Genomic DNA, 19,444 nt, shown 5'->3' on the forward strand with positions numbered 1-19,444 from the left:
AGAGGACTCTGGCTCGGGTCCTCGGAGTGGATGTGTAGCTCCAGCTCCTCCTGTGGCTTATCTGAAACCTTATTGGAATCCAGCACTAATTTATTATTGATCTACGGCTGTGCCGCATTTCAACAAATCACAACTGTATTTCCACACAACCAGAGTGACCTTGTGGGAAGAGTTCCGTCTTTCCAACCTGTGGGAAGTTCGGTCTTCCGGGAAATTTGGAATGTGCCCAATTTCCTGGCCATGTGGTGTCCACCGGAGGGGGAAAGGAGAGGAGAGAACCTACTCCTTAAAGAGAAATCAAACCTCCCCTTCCTCTTTCTTCCTTCTTTGGGTTTAATTCTGAGCGCCTGTCCCCAGAAAATCAACCCACCTCTTACTGGAATCACACTCTGCTCCCCCAAGGAAGCTCAGCTCACGGCCCCCCTCTGCCATCCACTTTCAAGACAGTCTTCCGGGTAGGACCAGGGGGCCTGGGGGAGGCCTGTCCCCACCCCCTCCTCTCTTTTCTTTCCGTGGTGGGTGGGGCCAAGCTAGGAGAGAGGCAGCAGGTCCAGGCCATCCCAGCTCTGACCTTATGGGGTCATCTTCCTTCTGGCAATTCTCTTCCCCCATCTGTTTTCCTCTTGTTTGTATTTTGCTTTGCTTTTAAAAAAAGAACTAAAAACAATCAAAGAAGGGTAAAGAAACAAAACCCAACAAAACTACATGGAACACCTCTGGAAGAAGGCGCCCATGGCACAAAGGCACAGGCGTGCATAGACGTGTGTGTGTGTGTGTGTGCACACGTGGGTCTCCCATGTTGGACGCAAGTTGCTGTAGTGGCGGCAGATGGTGGCAGAAGCCCCTCTCTCATTTTCAGATGAGAAGAAGTTTCCTTGGTCTGTGGACAGAGGAGGAGCTGAGGCTTGGTTTTATTTCTCCAATAATTTTCCCACTCGCACCTCTCAGGGACCGGTCACTGATCTCTCATTTTGCACTGGGTGCTGTGGCTGGGTCCTCTCGGGAGCTGTTTGCCCAGCTGGCCTGACTTAAGGGCTCTTTCCAGACAGACCCTCCTCTGGATCCCAGGGAGCAGAATCCACGCAGGAGCAGGGCACGGCCGTGTGTCTCCTTGTATTTTTCCAACTTCATGATCCAGGTGGGGTTGTTCAGGTTGGAAATCAAGCTTCTAAGTTGTTTTTAATTTTTTTTAATTTCGTTTTATGGAAGTTCAATTTGCACACAGTGAAATATCGGCATTAAATGATGTTTCTCTGTCTCTCCCATCCCGCGGGGGAAGGTTCCCTCACCCCCAAATGCTGCTTTCTCATCTCCATGTGAAGTTTCGCCCGTTCTAGAATTCCCTGTCAATGCAATCCTACAGGGGTGATCCTTTTGTGCTTGCCTCTGGCCGGAGAGGTTTTCGGATTCATTCAGGTTGTTGCCTGCCCCTAAAAGTGGAACCCAAGAAGTCACTGGCGGCGAGATGGTGAGCAGACCCGGACAATGGTTCGGCCTGCAGCCGCAGGGCCGCAAACTCCCCAAGTCCTGGGAAGCCGCCCTCGGTGCCTCTCAGGTCACTCCTCTCGGCACCGCCCAGGCAGCCTGGGGCACCACCCAGATGGCCGCGGGGCCGTCCCCGGGTCGCCTCCCCCACCCCCACCGCCCCATTAAAACCGCAACAACAACAAAAAAGGGAGCCGGCCCCTCCACGGATCGGAATTGATTCGTTCAGCTCCACGCATCCCACCGCACACCACTGTGTGATGTGGACCACGGACACGAACACAAGGCAAGCTCGGAGGCGCGCGCGTGCGCGTGTGCGTGTGGACCGAGGCGTCCCCAGCAGTGCAGAGCAGCGTGCGCAGGGGCAGGGGTTCGGAACGCGACCTTTTCTTTTTTAAAGCAACGGAAGACTCGCTCCCCGCTCCTCGCTCGCCAGGTTTCAAAGGTCGTCGCTGCAGCCCGGGCCGTCCATCTCCCCAGCGGCCGGCCGCGGGAGGAGGGAGGGAGGGAGGGAGGGAGCACACAAAAGCGGGCCGTGCCGCGAGGGCTAATGTTTCCTGTTTGCCTGGAACCCCCTCCCCTGCTCCCCTCCCCCAGCCCCCTCCCCGCACTCGGGCGGAAGTGAGTTTGCTCCTTTGGAGATTAAAAGGATTCCGAATTCCGATCAGTCCCAATAACCGGCGTCCTGGGAGGAGGAGGAGGAGGAGGAGGAAGAGGCGGCAAAGCAGAGAAAGAGGGGCCGCGCGCGCGCGCGCACACGCACGCAGCCCGAACTCGGGGAGTTGCGCGGAGCCCCAGAGGAGCCGAGCCCGGGCGGCGCGGCCGGGGCCCCCCGCGTCCCACTCGGCTGCTCGTTCCGGGGAGAGAAGATGACGCAGGCGGGAGCCAGCGGCGCTGGCCACGCGGCTCGCGAACTCGCCGCGCGGGGCCGTTGCCGGCTCCACTGATTCCAGCGCGCCCGGGAGGAGGCTCCGTCCCCGAGGCTCGGGATCGGAGGGGGGACCGCGGCGAGGGCGAAATGGCCCGATGACAAAGGAAATGTGATCCCCCTCCGCTGCCAAGGTTTCGGAGCGGACGGACGCGAGGAGGAGGAGGAGGGGCGCGCGGCGCGGATAGCATTGCACGACGGCCCGCGCGGAGCGGGCAGCGGGTACATCCAATATCTAACTGCCGATGAATAATTCAGGGCGGCCCGCGGGGACCTGCGGCCCTGCGCCTTCGCGCCGCTAAGCCGGAGGGGTTCAGCCGCGCGCGGGAGGCGCCCGGGTCCCGCCAGGCCGGGGCGGGGGGGTGGGCACGAGGGCCCGGGCCGCGTGGGCCGCGCGTGCGTGCTGAGCGCGGGGCAGCCGCGGCCGGGCTCCGGCGGGTGCGCGGGAGACTCGACGCGCGTGGGCCGCGCGTGCGTAGAGCGCGCGTGCGGCCGGGCCCCCACGAGCTGCAGCTGCGGCGGGGGCTGACCGCCCTGCAGGGGAGGAGGGGGCTGCGCCTGGCCGCGCGCAAGCCCCGGGCGCAGCACGCCGGGCCACCCAGGAGCCCCTGGCCGCCGCGTCATGCGGCGGGGCGGCCGGCGTCGCGCGGGGGCACACCGGCTTGGCGACGCGCCGCTCCCGCCGTGACGACTTCGGGGCGCCTTCCCGAGGGCAGATTGCGAGAAAAAGCCACGCACCAGATAACCTTGGTCGAGCCGAATTCTGCCTGTGGCCCGGACCGGGATCGCACAGCGGGGACTCCCCTTCGGCCAGCGCGCGCGGCTCCCGGGAGCCCTCTGACCTCCGAGCCCCTGCTCGCCCCTCGCGTGTCGGGGCTTGTTCCGGCCTCCCCGCCTCGGCAGGAATCCGCGTCGCCCCCGGAGAGTGGCATTTAATGCCCGCGGTGCTGGGAGCAGCCGCGCGCGGGCCGCGCCGCCCTGGTGCCGGCTCCCGGGTCGCGGACCTGGCCGGTGCTGTTTGCTGAGCGAGCCGGAGGCTCCCCCACCCGCCTCGTCCGCTCTCTCCTCCTCCTCCTCCTCTTCCTCTCTGGTCTCCTCCCTCCTCCGGGACGGGTTGCAAATGGCTTCGTTCCCCGAGACCGACTTCCAGATCTGCCTGCTGTGCAAGGAGATGTGCGGCTCGCCGGCGCCGCTCTCCTCCAGCTCGTCCGCGTCGTCGTCGTCCTCGCAGACGTCCACGTCGTCCGGGGGCGGCGGCGGGGGCCCCGGGGCGGCGGCGCGCCGCCTGCACGTCCTGCCCTGCCTGCACGCCTTCTGCCGCCCCTGCCTGGAGACACACCGGCTGCCGGCGGCGGGCGGCGGCGCGCCGGGGGAGCCGCTCAAGCTGCGCTGCCCCGTGTGCGACCAGAAGGTCGTGCTCGCCGAGGCGGCGGGCATGGACGCGCTGCCCTCGTCCGCCTTCCTGCTCAGCAACCTGCTGGACGCCGTGGTGGCCACCGCCGACGAGCCGCCGCCCAAGAACGGCCGCGCGGGCGCGGGCGCCCACAGCAACCACCGGCACCACGCGCACCACCCGCACCCGCGCGCGCCCGCCGCCGCCGCGCCGCCGCCGCCGCCGCCGGCCGCGCCCGCGCCCGCGCCTTCCCGCCCGACTCCCGGCGGCGGCGGCGGCGGTGGCGGCGGTGGCCCCGGCCCGGCCGCGTCCCCGGCGGCGCTGCTGCTGCGCCGGCCTCACGGCTGCAGCTCCTGCGACGAGGGCAACGCGGCCTCCTCGCGCTGCCTGGACTGCCAGGAGCACCTGTGCGACAATTGCGTCCGCGCGCACCAGCGCGTGCGCCTCACCAAGGACCACTACATCGAGCGCGGCCCGCCGGGCCCCGCGGCCGCGGCCGCGGCGCAGCAGCTCGGGCTCGGGCCGCCCTTCCCCGGCGCGCCCTTCTCCATCCTCTCCGTGTTCCCGGAGCGCCTCGGCTTCTGCCAGCAGCACGACGACGAGGTGAGCGCGTGGGGCGGCTGTGGGGGCGCGTGTGCGTGTGTCCCCCGCGTTCCCGGGTGCGCGTTCCTGGGCGAGTCTTCCCCAGAGATCTCAGAAACGCGGGGAGACCGGGAGACCTGGAGACCTTTGCTTTTCCCGATTTGTTTTTTTTTTTCCTACCCCCTCCTCTGGCTACGTCGTGGCGTGTGACCTGGATAGTGTGTGGCGGGCCTGGCTTGCGTGTGCGTGTCGCGAGGGTCCCTGGAGAGTCTAAAAGCGCGGGGTTCCTCTTTGCTGTATTGCGCTTTTTTATTTTTTCACGCTGTGTGGCAAAACATGGCAACCGTTGTCAATATTTAGTAGGCACGACCTGCAAGAAGTGGAGTCTGTTTGTGCAGGCCGACCGGAGGCCTCCCTGCGAGTCCTCAACTTTGTAAAACTTGCGAATTGTTGCTTTTGAGAGGGGCGCGAGCTGGGCAGCGGTGGGTGCGTGGGTGGACTGCATGTGCTGTGTCCCCAGACCTGGTTTCCACGTGCGCGCTGCTGGGAAGAAGTTTTTTTTCCCTGTGTGTGTGTGTGTGTGTGTGGGGTTCATGGTCTGGACTGCGTGGCAGGCGTGGACCTCCTGTGTTGAGGAAGAAGGGGCCTCGTGGAGCCTGGGGGGCCCAGGGAGCCTCCTGGGTGGGGCCCTTTGCCCCGCAGCTGTTTCCCGTGCTGCCCGAACTGCGTGATCTGGTCCCTGGGCTCCCCTACGTGGAAGTACCGGCTGGTCTCGGGGGTGCACGGCGGCTCCGGCCTGGCCAGGTTTCCCCGGGTTAAGGGGTGGCCCCGCTAGGGTGCCCCAGAAGCTGGAGTTCCTCCGGGAGTCGCCCCGCAGCCCCGGCGGCTGGATTCTAAGATTCGAGGGCTGCGTAGAACAAGCAGTCCTTGGCTTTTGAAACCGGGTGATGCCGGCTTCCTCCTTTACCCTGTTATTCGCTGAGCGGGAACCCACTGAAAGCAGGGAGCCGAAAGTTTTGGGGAGCAAAGTCTGCTTTGGTAGGGGGGTCGGTCACTTTTGCCATCTGTCTGTAGACGCGGGAGGTTGGATGTGTGTGACAGCTCTGGGCTGGCCGTGGAGGAAGAGTTGGGCACCCCAGGGACTTTAAATCCCGAGTGGGGGTGAGCTCTGCCGGCTAGAGTTGCCGTGGGCCGGCGGATACCCAGCGCCCTAACCTGTTATTGGGGGGGGGGGGGCTCCAGGCCTGGAGGTCTTAACCAGACTTGTCCGTTTGGAAAAAAAGTTGAAATTTTAATCTAGCTGGAGTGGGCACCCCCTTTTAAAGGTCCCTTTTCCGTATGAAGCTAGGAGCCAACTCCCTCCTTCCTTCGTTGTTTAAGGTTAGAATGCACTCATCTTGAGTTTTTCCATAGTCACTGGTCAGCGTTTCCAGGGAGTTCGTTCAAAACTTTAGAGAAACGAATGATTGAGCTAAATTCTGATCCAAACCCGAGGAAGGGAAAAATGGAGCCACTTCACTTGCAGATTAGGATCCTGTGCTTGTGTGCGTGTGTGTGTGTGTGTTGGGGGGGTGCTTTAAAGGGAGAAGGCCCCCTGAGTCCAGCCAGGATAATTGCACTCCCTCTGGGGAGGGGTGCTTGAGTTTAAATGTCGGTTTTAAATTAGACTCCCAGTTGAAGGCACACCTACGTTTTATTTGCGCACAAGAAGTAGGTGCATGGTGTGGCCAGTGTTCCCGTTTGGCCGGGACGGAGCAGGTCCCCTTGCAGTACTCTCAGTGTTCCGGGCAAGGCGAGGCTGCCGCGGCTCGGCAAGCATGCTTGCATTATCAAATGCGCCGCAGAGCCGAAGGTTTGCCCGGTTTGGAGCCGGCTTTTACTTCCTCTGGTGAGCCTTTTAGATCTCTTGCTGAGAGTGGCCGGCATTGTGAGTCCCTAGGGGACAAGGTGCGGGAAGGCTGCACCTGGTAGGTAGTGAAGCTCCTCGCGGCGGGAGTCCTCTTCTGTGTTGGGAGCTGGGCTCGCTCTGCTCCTTTCCAGAACCCTCCCTGGCTAAACACTTAGGAGGAGGGGGCCAGACTGGTGTGGCCGCTGTCTCTCTTTGTGGTCCACGGTTCTGCGTTTTACCCGTTTTACCGTAGGTTCAGGCTGCCTCGATTTTAGAACCTGCTGCTGGGCTGAGTGTCAGCAGCTCCTTTCTGGGGGCTGATGCCACCTGGCGCTGGGGAGGGGGAGGAGGAGGCAGCCCCCGGGGGGCTTTCCCCTGGGCTGAGGCAGGCGTAGCCCCTGGGGTCCGGCCGCCCGGGAGAGTGGGCTGCCTGGGGTCTGCGCATAGTTGGTAGCTTGGGAACCTCCAGAGGGGGACTCGGGTCTTGCAGCGCGATGGTGTTTGGGTGCTGCTGGTTAGCACCCGTGAAACCCCGTTGGGCATGTTCGTTCCTTCTGTGCCTAGGAGGTCTGTCGGCCTTGGAGCCCCTGGCCACGAGTCCCGGCAGAGGCTGCGGCCGGGGCCAGCTCCAGCTCGGGCTCTGGTGACGTGGCCACTCAGGGCCGAGAGAACCCGCGTTTCGGGGCGCGAGGTAGGGTTAAGGGTGCACCTTGAGCGCACTGCAGCTGCCCGCGAGGTGCCCTTTCGTGGTTATGGGGGAGTAGGAGCCCTTTGCTGCCTCGGAGAGGTCCTGAGCAGAAGCCCAGGGGAGCGAGTGCTGGCTCTGAGAGCTGGGCGTTCGGGTTCCCTATCTGTAGGGGTTTGGACCACACCCAGGTCCCCAAGAAAGGCCCCACCGGGAGCCAGTGCCGGTGACTGTGTAGCCCGGCCCGCCCTACAGCAGGGGCCAAGGGCTTTCCCAGCTCTGCTGTGCAAAGTGGGGTGCGGTGCCTTGCTGGTGCAGTTTATGTCCGGTCCCAGCACTGCACTCTGCAGCGCAGGCCGCGCGGGTTCGAGAATTCCAGCCCCATCTGACCCTGAAACCTAACTGGCCTCAGACCACTTGCAGCAAGAGAGGTCAGTGCTTGCTTGGGGTTGCACCGTCTCCCCTGATTGGGGTTGTCTCAGCCTCCAGCCCCGCGGCCGTGTTACATCTTTGTTGCATTCCCCCGGCTCCACGCCTTTCAGGGTTGCCCTATCAGTTGTGTTTTTAAGTACAAGGATACTTTTTGTAAATTACAAAAAAAAAAAAAAAAAAAGAGGCTGTTTTCAAGACAGTACAAACTTGTTTTTCACCCCGCTACATCATCAGAGTGTTTGTTTTTAATACAAGGTTGAAGTATGAGTATTGTAGACAGAGCTCTAGACCTCATTTCCGACTCTTCTCTCCATCTCTGGAGTTGGCTGGGTAGGTGTCACTAGTGCATTCGTGGAATTTATGACCAACTTAGAATTTCTGCCAGAAATGGAATTTTAGATAAAATCCTGTTAACTGGTTAATTCCAAATGGGGTGTTGTTTTGCAAAAGACAAGGGGAGCAAATGAATAGAACTAAATTCTAGCATTGCTTTAACTGTATCCACGCACTTCGCCTGTTGACCAGAAAACCAAACTTTGCAAACCTTGGAAGTCAGGACAGAGGTTGGTTTCAGTTCAGGTTAGCAGGTGGATAGATGTTCCTAGGCCCCTGTTCCCAGGAGAAGGTGTATCATAAAGTGCTTGCTATGGGTATCCTAGTTTCTTAGACTTTTGGGGGGGTTTTCAAAAAATCAGGGTGGGGAGCTGACTACTTCCAGGAAAGTGCATAGGAGTGGATTTTACCCGCCTGGGCCCTGGGAGGTGGGCAGCCTGTGCCGGTGAGTTTACCTCGAGGGTAGCCAGCATTGAGGCTGTCAGCCCTGCCTGCACACTCTGCACCTTGTGTTTTAAGTTTCCTTCCTCAAGTAAGCTATGCTGGTTTTGGGATTTCAGGGACGAGACGTTTGTCTGCCTGATTTTCCTCTCCAATTCTAGGAATATGTATTGAAGAAACCCTAAAGGTATTTTGGGAGGAAGATGGGCACTTTTTTCCACACTTGCGTTCTTCCTGGGACGCTGCTGCACGTGTTCTGTCTCATCAGCGTGTTTTGGAAGTTAAATACAGTTTGTCCTTGGATTAGAGAAATCGGAAAAGTATTTGAAGATTGAGTAAAATCACTTTTTTTCCCTGCCCCTGTTTTTGGCTATTTTTGCTATCTATAAATACTATTTTTCAAGAGCCCCTTTTGGGTTGCCGGAGTCCAGTTTGGAGTCCAGTTTCCTAAAACGCTAGTTAAAACGGGTGCCTGAAATCTGGAGCCTGGCTTTTTGTTTTTCAGAACAGCCTCATGGAGCAGGTGCAGTGAGGGTGTGGGTTCTTCCTGGAGCTGTAGATGAGGAGGTGAAATGGTACGCAGTGGCTTGCCAGGGTAAATGAAACAGTGTTCATACGTTTTCCTGACCTGAGAAGATTTCGCTTATTTGATAATCCTGTAGCTCTGAAGCTGAAGGTCCTCGGGCTGGACGCCGGCTCTCCGGCCGGCTCTTCTCACTGGCAGGGCTTCTCTTGGCCGCATCTGTTCTCAGCAAGCCTGGGACAGTTTCGGGTTGTTCTTCGGGACTCTTGAGTGCAAAGCTGACTTCCGGCACGCAGGCGGCTTCAGAGCAACGCTCCCTGCTCCCTTGCCCCTAACAGAGTTCAGGCCTGGCTCACTGATGCTGCTCTGCTTTACCCCTTTTCCCATCTCTTCTTGGAAGAGGGCACGGGAGAGATTAAGAAGCGGCAGTCGTCTGGAGCGGGCAAGGTGCCGCCCCGCGAGCCCCCTGCTCCACTCCCCACTGCTCTCCTTGACCACTCAGGCTCTGGACAGACAGGTGCTCCGATCCCTCTAACTCTTCAGCTGGTAATGACCTCCTGCTTGGGACTTCTAGAGTATTCCTCTCTCTGTGATTTTTAAAAATTCATTTATTTGAGAGGCAGAGAGAAAAGTTCACTCTCCAAGTGGCCGCAATGGCTGGAGCTGTGCCGATCCGGAGCCAGGAGTCAAAAGCTTCTTCCGGGTCTCCCACATGGGCGCAGGGGCCCAAGGACTTGGGCCATCTTCTGCTGCTGTCCTAGGCCATAGCAGGGAGCTGGATCAGAAGAAGAGTATCCAGAAAGTGAACATGCGCCCATATGGGATGCCGGCGTTGCAGGCGAATGCTTAAGCTACTGTGCCACAGTGTCAGGCCCCCCCACTCCCCTTCAAGATTTTATTTATTTATTTGAGGCAGAGTTGCCAAGAGAGGGAGAGAGAGAAAGGTCTTCCAGCTGCTGGTTCACTCCCCAAATGGTCTCAATGGCCAGAGCTGGGCCAATCTGAAGCCAGGAGCCAGGAGATTCTTCCGGGTCTCCTATGTCAGTTCCGGGACCCGAGCAGTTGGGGCATCCTCTGCTGCTTTTCCCAGGCAGTTAACAGGGACCTGGATCAGAAGTGGAGCAGTCAGAACTCAAACCACACCCATTTGGGGTGCAGGCGCCCCAGGCGGAGGCTTAGCCTACTAGGCCACAGTGCTGGTCCGAGGTTTTTAGATAGATCGTTATTAGGCTCATGATAGACTGCTGCTTTGTTTTGTCAGCCCTAATGTGGACTTTCCACTCACCCCAGATGCTTCCTAACCTGCCCATCAGTTGCCAAGGAGTTATTTTTTTTTACTGAATCTGTAGAGATTGGCATACCACGTCAGCAGTTAAAATTTGTTCCCAACCAATTTTCCATGTAGATCCCTATGCAAGCGATGGTCTTTTCCCCCTGTAGGTTTGTTTATTTGAAAGCAGAGATCTTCCATCCATTAGTTCACTCCCCATATGGCTGCAACAACTGGGGCTGTCAGGAGCCAGGAGCTTCCTCTGGGTCTCCCACAAGGGTTGAAGGGGCCCGAGCACTTGGACCCTCTTTCGCTGCCGGTGCTCATGGCATGCTGGCATTGTAGGCATTAACTCACTTTGCCACAGTGTCAGCCCCTGTGGACAGTAGTTTTTACTGATGAAATTTAAAACATTTTTAGGGGCAAGTGCTGTGGCATACTAGGTTAAGCCTCTGCTTGTGGCACCAGCTTTCTGTATGTGCATCGGTTCAAGTCCCGGCTGCTCCACTTCTGATCCAGCTCCCTGCTAATGCGCTTGGGAGAGCAGCAGAAGATGGCCCAAGTGCTTGGGCCCCTGCACCCACATGGGAGATTCGGAGGAAGCTCCTGGCTCTTGGCTTTGGATTGGCCCAGCTCCATCCATTGCAGCCACTTGAGGAGTGAACCAGCAGGTGGAAGATCGCTCTCTCTTCTCTTTCTTTCTCTGCCTCTGCCTCTCCTCTGTCACTCTAACTTTCAAATAAATAAGTAATTTTTTTAAAAAAGATTTATTTTAGAGAGAGGAGAGGGAGAGAGGTCTTCCATCTGATGGTTCACCCCTCAATGTGCCGATCAGGAGCTTCTTCCGGGTCTCCCATGTGGGTGCAGGGACCCAAGGACTTGGGCCATCTTCTGCTGCTTTCCCAGGCCACAGCAGAGAGCTGGATTGGAAGAGGAGCAGCCGGGACTCGAACTGGTGCCCATATGGGATGCTGGCACTTCAGGCCAGGGTGTTAACCCACTGTGCCACAGCACCGGCCCCTAAATAAATAAATTAAAAAAAAAAAAAAAAAGAAAGAAAATGAGACTTGAGTGAAGTGGCATCAGCAGTCGTCAGATGAACCATGTTTTGGACAAGAGGGAAACCACCAGTTTGCCGTACGTCTGCCAGCTGTGGCCCGGTCCTCTGATAGTGCCACTGGGAGAGGCTTCTTAGGGTCACGCACAGCCTTCTCTCGACAGTTTCCCCAGAATGTGTGGCCAAGCTCCGAGCAGAAACGTGAATATGGTAAAGAAAGTTGTAGTACAAGTGGGAAAAATAGAAGACTTCAGATAGCTCATCTTTTGATATTTCTTATTAAAAACATCTGTTGATCTTCGTTGAACAGTTTTTCTTTTCAATTTTTTTTGGTTTATTTATTTGAGAGGTTAAGTTAGAGAGGGAGAGACAGATTTTCCGTCCATTGGTTCACTTCCCAAATGGCCCCAACAGCCAGAACTAGGCCGATCTGAAGCCAGGAGCTTCTTCCAAGTCTCCCACGCAGGTCCAGGGGCCCAAGCATCTTGGGCCATCTCGTACTGCTTTCCCAGGCCATAAGCAGAGAGCTGGATCAGAAGAGGAGCAGCCGGGACACAAACCAGCACCCATATGGGTTGCTGGTACTGCAGGCAGAGGCTTGGCCCACTAGGCCACAGTGCCGGCCCCAGTGGAGCAGTTTTTTGACATCATTATTCTTAGGTTGAGCTCCTGATTCTGCTTTGCTTTGGTTTCTCATCTGTGAAGTGAGTGTGGCTCTTTGCAGTTTTGAGTTAGTGCTAACGTATACACTGTCTTAGCTCAGTGTCCCCCAGCTGAGGGCAATGGGAAACATTGCTAATAAGTTTCATTAGGTGGTTAAGAGTGCTGAAGCAGGTGTTCCCCCTGGTGTTAGACACTGTGTTCCCAGCCCCAGCTCCCCAGCTTCCTGCCCTGGGAGGCAGTGGTGATGGCTCCGGGAGGGCCTCATGGGAGGCCTGCACTGAGTTCTCCTTTTCAGCCCCGCTATTGGCTGCCATTTGGGAAGGGAACGGGTGGATGAGAACTCGTGCCTTTTGCTTCTCAATATTGAAGCCATCACCTCTCCTTTCTCTTCCTGCAGAAAAGGAGAGTTGGAGAAGGAAACCAATTTTCAGTGTTAACAGTCGTGGCTAAGCTGTGCTTTGGGTCAGCTTAGCATGATCTAAACAAAGCTGTGCAGGGCTTCTGCCAGGTGATGCAAGTGAGCCGGAGGGAAATGCATAAACCTCATTTTAGGAGGATTAGAGCTCCACTTTGTGTCTGAAAGGACTGTCAGCCTTGCAGGGAAGGGGAGACAGGCTCAGGGAGAGGCCACCCGGAACCTGTGGCTTGTTACATTTGCACGCAACACGAAGTTTGCTGTTAACCTTTTACATGGTGTGTTTGAGAATCATTCATGTTTAAACCCAAGATTTCTAAGAAGTTCTATATTTTTTCCTCTACTTGAAAGGCAGAGTGATGGAGATCTGGCACCCGCTAGTTCACTCCCCAGATGATTGTAACAGCCAGGGCTGAGCTGAAGCCAGGAGCTTCGAACTCCTGGGTCTCCCAAGTGGGTGGGTGGCCCCCGTCAACGGCCGCCTCCTGGGGTGCGTTGGCAGGAAGCTGGGTTGGAAGTGGGGTTAGTAGCCAGGACTCCAAAAAGCCCCTCTGATAGGGAATTCAGGCTTCTAAGTGGCGGCTTAACCACTGTGCCATGGCACCCCCTCCCTTGGGAGCTGGGAAGCCAGCAGATTGGACTTATGCAGGGGACCCCTGATTTCGGGGTGGGAATGTTTCGCAACCTGTAATTTCTAAGGCTTGAAAGCATCACAGAAAAATTGCTGCATTACACAGAGACTGAGCCGACACTGCCCCACACCCCTCTCACAGCGCCGCTTACGTACAGATATTGAACATGGACTTTTTTGAAAGTTTTTTTGTTTTTGTTTTTTTTTTTTGACAGGCAGAGTGGACAGTGAGAGAGAGACAGAGAGAAAGGTCTTCCTTTGCCGTTGGTTCACCCTCCAATGGCCACCGCGGCCAGCAGATCTCGCTGATCCGAAGGGAGGAGCCAGGTGCTTCTCCTGGTCTCCCATGGGGTGCAGGGCCCAAGCACTTGGGCCATCCTCCTCTGCACTCCCGGACCACAGCAGAGAGCTGGACTGGAAGAGGGACTGGGATAGAATCCGGCGCCCCGACCGGGACTAGAACCCGGTGTGCCGGCGCCGCAAGGCGGAGGATTAGCCTGTTGAGCTGTGGTGCAGGCCGGACATGGACTTTTTAGACCTGCCCTTAAAAATCTGATACCTAGGCCGGCGCCGCGGCTCACTAGGCTAATCCTCCACCTTGTGGCGCCGGCATACCGGGTTCTAGTCCTGGTCGGGGCACCGATCCTGTCCCGGTTGCCCCTCTTCCAGGCCAGCTCTCTGCTGTGGCCAGGGAAGGCAGTGGAGGATGGCTCAGGTGCTTGGGCCCTGCACCCCATGGGAGACCAGGAGAAGCACCTGGCTCTTGACACCGGATCAGCGCGGTGCACCGGCCACAGCACGCCTACCGCGGCGGCCATTGGAGGGTGAACCAACGGCAAAAGGAAGACCTTTCTCTCTGTCTCTCTCTCACTGTCCACTCTGCCTGTCAAAAAAAAAAAAAAAAAAAAAAAAAATCTGATACCTAGGGGCTGGCGCTGTGGCGCTGTAGCCTTCAGCGCTGCATTCCATATGGATGCCATTTTGAGTCTCAGTTGCTCTGCTTCCAATCCAGCTGCCTGCTAATGTGCCTGGGAGAGCAGTGGAAGATGGTCCAAGTGCTTGGGCCCCTGCAGCCATGTGGGAGACCCAGAAGAAGCTCCTGGCTTCAGCCTGGCACAACCCCAGCTGTTATAGTCACTTGGGGATTGAACCCCAGTGGGTGGGGGATCTCTCTCTCTGACTCTGACTTTTAATAAATCAATTAAAAATTTTTTTAAAGTTGGGTTTCAATGGGCATTTTTCCTATGACATGTGAACAAGAGATGCAGGTGGAGAATTTTGGGGATGAAGTGGAAGAACAGCTTGGAAAATGTTTGAAACTTTATACAGATAAGAATGTAAGTCTTGGCATTGTCCTGTCTTAGCTGTGTGACTGATCAAGCCCTGCTTGGTTTCTTGCCTTTAGGATGGGAGTGACATCTTAGCTAGGATACATGAAGATGCTTTGAATGAATTAGAGAAAATTATGTTTTAGTGTACATGCACAGAACTGAGTGTAGATGCCCTGAGTAGAATTGGGCTTCAACTTTTCCTGCAAGCTGTAGCTAAACAATAAAATGCCTTTTATGTTACTTCTTTCCTTTAAAATGTTTTTTCCTGGGTCATGGCCAACCAATATTTGATACCATAAAACAGTTTGGACTTGACATGTTAAAATTAATCATCAGAATACTTTTTATAAAGATTATTCAAATTCAGAAGGCAGAGCGACAGAGAGCCATGGAGAGATGAGAGGTGGAGATTTCTCCATCTGCTGGTCCACCGTCCACATGGCCCAAACAGCCAGGGCTGCACTGGGCTGAAGCCAGGAGCCAGGGACTAACTCTTGGGCCGTCTTCTGCTGCCTTCCAAGGTGTCTTAGAACTGGGTTGGAAGCAGAGCAGCCGGGAACCAAACTGGTGCTCCAGTGTGGGAGGCAGCTGAGCTCATTGGGCCATAACACGAGCCCCTGTTTTCTTTATTTAAAAGAATATTTTTAATTTTATCTTCATTTTGTTTGAAAGGAAAAGTGATAGATATGTTTTTCATCTGCTCTGTACTCCCCACATACCTACCACAGGCAGGGCTGGGCCAGACAAAAACCAGGTGCTGGGAGCTCAGCCTGGGCCTCTCCTGTGAGTGGCAGGGGCCTAAATGCTTGGGTCGTCCCCTCCTGCTCCCAGGGGGTGCAGTAGCAGGAAGCTGGAACCAGAAGTGAGCCTGAGACTTGAACCCAGGCCACTCCAGTAGAGGATGCTGGTGTCTTTTTTTTTTTTTTTTTTTTTTTTGGACAGGCAGAATTAGAGAGACAGAGAGAAAGGTCTTCCTTCTGTTGGTTCACCCCCCAAATGGCCACCATGGCCGGCGCACTGCGCCGATCCAAAGCCAGGAGCCAGGTGTTTCCTCCTGGTCTCCCATGAGGGTGCAGGGCCTAAGCACTTGGGCCATCCTCCACTGCCCTCCTGGGCCACAGCAGAGAGCTGGACTGGAAGAGGAGCAACTGGGACAGAATCTGGCGCCCCGACTGGGACTAGAACCCTGGGGTGCCAGCACCGCAGGTGGAGGATTAGCCAAGTGATCCACGGCACCGACCGGATGCTGGTGTCTTAACCACTGTGCCAAACACCTGCCCCTAAGCTGCTTTAAGCGATCTTACTTAAATTACTAGGGAGACTGTAGCATTCAGGGAGACGAGGTGGGGAATGGTGGAACTTCGCTAGAAGTTGGCTGGTGGAGTGCTTTTTACAGAACCTACAGTGGGTTGACTCTCAAGTATGTAATGGTAGCTCTTTCACCTAGTTTTTGAAGAAAATTTGTTTATTTGAAAGGCAGAGAGAAAGAAATCGTCCATCTTGCTGGTCTAGTCCCAGACGCCTGCAGCCGCCAGGTCTGGGGCCGGCCGAAGTGCGGAGCCCAGAACCTCATCCTGCTCTCCCAGGTTTGGGCTGTGGCCCCTTGCTTACTCCAGGTACATTAGCAGGAAGCTGGCCCAGAAGCGGAGCAACCAGGACTCAAACTGGCACTGCGACAATGGATGCCAGCCTTGCAAGTGGCAGCTTAACTCACTGAGCCACAGCACCGGCCCCCACCTCATTCTTTCTTTTAATAATATCCATACAAAAGATGTTAGAGGGGCTGGTGCTGTGGCAGGTAAAGCCACTGCCTGCATCCCATATGAGTGCCTGGTTCGAGTCCTGGCTGTTCCACTTCTCATCCAGCTCTCTGCTATGGCCTGGGAAAGCAGTGAAAGATGGCTCAGGTCCTTGGGCCCCTGCACCCGTATGGGAGACCCCAAAGAATCTCCTGGCTCCTGGCTTCCGATTGGTACAGCTCTGGCCGTTGTGGCCAATTTAGGAGTGAAACAGCAGATAACATCACTCTCACGCTCTCTGCCTCTCCTCTCTCTGTGTAACTCTGACCTTAAATTAAATAAATACATCTTAAAAAAAAAAAAAAGATGTTAGGATCCTTTTCATTTTCCCTTCTTCCTGGAGAGAGTTATTGAAAAACAGAAGAAATAGTTGGTGGATCAGTCAAGAATCTCGGATACATTACTTATTTAACAGGAATTGTAATGTAAGGGTTCACCAAGAGTAGGCATCTGGGCTGGTGGTTGAATTCTTGGCTCTGGCTCCTGATTCCGGCTTCTGCCAATTTGGAACCTGGGTAGCGCTGGTGATGGCTCAGGTAGGTGGGTCCCTGCCACTCCCGCTTTGGGAGACCTGGATTGAGTGCCCGGCCTTGGCCTGGCCCAACGCCAGCCATTGGGGGGTGGGGGTGGGGCATTTGGGGAGTGAACCAGCAGATTGGAGCTCTCTTTCTGCCTCCCCCAATAAAGTAAACATTAAAACCAGGCTTGTCAGCTGGTGTGTCCCTGAGTGTCGGGGTGGAGAGGGGGTGCTGGTGGTGCTGGTGTGGGGTGAGACTGGTTCCTTCCTTCAGCAGTTCGGAAGCTGTCGAGGGCTCCTGCCACGGACACCCACCAGTGTTGGCATAAAGTTGGTCGATGGCGGGACATGGGAACCAGATAAAGAAGGAGTGCACACGGAGGAACCCAACTCGAACCTTCTCCTGAGACACCCAGGAGTCACTCTAATGCCACTCGGAACTTGCCTGGGCAGTGTGGTTAGCCAGCTTAGCCTGGTGTAGCAGGTGCACTGGCCGTGGTGCGGTGCAGTGCAGCCCTCCGGAGTTGGGGGCTTATCAAGAGACTGGTGTTTCCTGCTCGCTCTGCTTGTTGATTGCAGTGATGCTCATGAACTAAAGAGGAACTAGCAGTGCAGAAAGGTGTGATTTCTGCTCTCCTGGCTCTCTTGAAAACTGATTTGGGAAGGTAGGAGGCAGTGAGTTCCCCCGGCCAGCGTGGGGTGAGGAGGTGCCCTGCCTTCCCCGGTGTCTTAGGCTGTTTCTCACTCCTGAATGCCTTTGGAGTCTGCCTGTAGACTGTGGGTGGCTCCAGGTGTGCAGTGGGGCTTCCCAGCATGCCTTGGTTGTAATCCTGAGCGTGAGGTGCTGTGGGGAAGAAGGGGTTGCTCTTCGACTGCCCCCTCTCCCTGTCTACAGCCCTGCGGATGACTGGCAGGCTCTGGCCTCGCTTGTAAGACGTTAGGTTTGGAGGGAAAGATACACCCCTACAGGCCCTGTTATTCTCTGTGTGTGTGTATGTACACCAAAGTACACTTTGATGTTAGTAAAATCCACCTCTCTTTTGAAAAAAGATTTATTTATTTGAAAGGCAGAGTAGTGGAGAAAGAGAGAGGCAGAGTGGAAAGAGAGAAGGAGATACACATACACACACACACACACACACGAGTGATTTTTCCATCCACTGGGTCACTCCCTAAAAGGAAACAACAGCCAGGGCCCAGCCAGGCCGCAGCCAGGAGCCTGGAATTCCATCTGCGTCTTCCTCTGCCTTCCCCGGGCATGTTTGCAGGCAGCTGGATCAGAAGCAGAGCAGCCGGGACTCGAACCGGTGCTCTGTGGGATGCTGGCATCACCAGCTGCAGCGTTGCTCCCTGCAGTACAAGGCTGGCCTTTCTGAGGGTAACTGTGTACGTCTCCACAGAGCCTGGAACCCTCCACCTTCCTGTTGGCCCCCTGGTAGTCCACACCCCATCGGCCTCTTGGGAGCTGGTTCTTTCACTTATGAAAAGCATCTAAGAGAGGCTGGGGGCATGAACGCCATTTCATTTTAAATTTTTTTTTTTGACAGGCAGAGTTAGACTGAGAGAGAGAGAGAGACATCTCGAGAGAAAGGTCTTCCTTTCCGTTGGTTCACCCCCCAAATGGCCGCTATGGCGGGCGCAAGGAAGCTCTCTCTCTGTAACTCTGCCTTTGAAATAAATATTGTGGTGTGTGTTTTTTTTTAAGTTTGTAAGAGTCATCCTGGCTGCTGCACATCTCTGCGGTTCCTCCTCTTCACTGCTGAGTAGTTTTCCATTGTGTGTTCCAGCGTGTGTCGTGTGTACCGGTTGAGGGACAGGGTGTTGTCTATTTGGGGGCCTGACTGTGAATATCTATCTTAATGCCTGGAGTATGTGCAGCATATTGTTTCCTGATGGAAGTCCTCTTTTTTTTTTTTTTTTATAAAGATTTATTTATTTATTTGAAAGTCAGAGTTACACAGAGAGAGAAGGAAAGGCAGAGAGAGAGAGAAGTCTTCCATCCGTTGGTTCACTCCCCAATTGGCTGCAACGGCCAGAGCTGCGCCGATTTGAAGCCAGGAGCCAGGAGCTTCCCCCGGTCTTCCACGTGGGTGCAGGGGCCCAAGGACCTGGGCCGTCTTCTACCACCCTCCCAGGCCATAGCAGAGAGCCGGATTGGAAGTGGAGCAGCCGGGTCCCAAACGGGTGCCCATATGGGATGCCCGGGCTTCAGGCCAGGGCGTTAACCCACTGTGCCACAGCACCGGCCCTGGAAGTCTTCATTTATGTTATTTATTTGAAAGAGTTACAGGGGGGGGGAGAGACAGAGTAGGAATTCAGAGAAGCAGAGGTAGAGACAGATCTTCCATCCGCTGGTTCACTCCCCAAATGGCCGCAGGAGGCAGGAGCCTCTTCTGGGTCTCCCCATGCAGGCACAGGGTCCCAGGCACTTGGGCCATCCTCCTGCTTTCCCAGGTGCATTAGCAGGGAGCTGGGTTGAAGTGGAGCAGCCGCGGGGACTGGAACCTACACCCACACCCACACCCACATGGAATGCCCACAGTGCCGGCCCTGGGAGTCTTCCTTGCTTAGGAAACTTGTGTGACCTTGAGCCTTGATTTCTTCATCTCCCCCTGGAACGGCCACACCTGCATCAGACTGGCCTGGGCTAGCTTTTGTTTTGGTTGAGAATCTAGTGATTCTGTGGAAGATTGCAGTGTGCCCTGGTGGAGGAGCTGGTTCCGGGGCAGTGCTGTGTGTAACAGGTTTTGGGTTCTTTGTTTTTACCTTGGTCAGAGCCATCGGGGATTTGGGGAGAATATTCTAAGAGGGAAATTTGTCTTTGCAGTTTAATTTGAGCTTTACAAACCACATAGGTGCAAATAACAAGGAAAACCAGAGCTCTGCTCAGTTAGGCTGGAAACAATCTTGGAAAGGTGTAAGTGGTCCCCCCCCCCCATTATTATTAATTTATTGGAGAAGCAGAGCTTCCATTCTCTGGCTCACTCCCCAGATGCTTAGAGTGACCAGGCCCCAGGCTCCTCTTCCTAAATACATCTAGCACCTTCCTCTGTACGGCTTTGTGGTATTAA

The 19,444-nt window shown here is 55.8% G+C and overlaps 1 protein-coding gene across 1 annotated transcript in view; it reads left to right on the forward strand.

Annotated features, from left to right (window-relative positions):
- The first annotated feature begins 3,533 nt into the window (after window positions 1-3,533).
- Window positions 3,534-19,444, forward strand: part of TRIM71 (tripartite motif containing 71) — a 60,224-nt gene continuing 44,313 nt past the window's right edge. The window contains exon 1 of the mRNA XM_062179511.1: window positions 3,534-4,409. Coding sequence (XP_062035495.1) covers window positions 3,534-4,409 — 876 coding nt within the window. The remainder of the gene's footprint in view (window positions 4,410-19,444) is intronic.

This window comes from Lepus europaeus, chromosome 2, assembly GCF_033115175.1.
Source record: "Lepus europaeus isolate LE1 chromosome 2, mLepTim1.pri, whole genome shotgun sequence".
Lineage (NCBI taxonomy): Eukaryota > Metazoa > Chordata > Mammalia > Lagomorpha > Leporidae > Lepus > Lepus europaeus.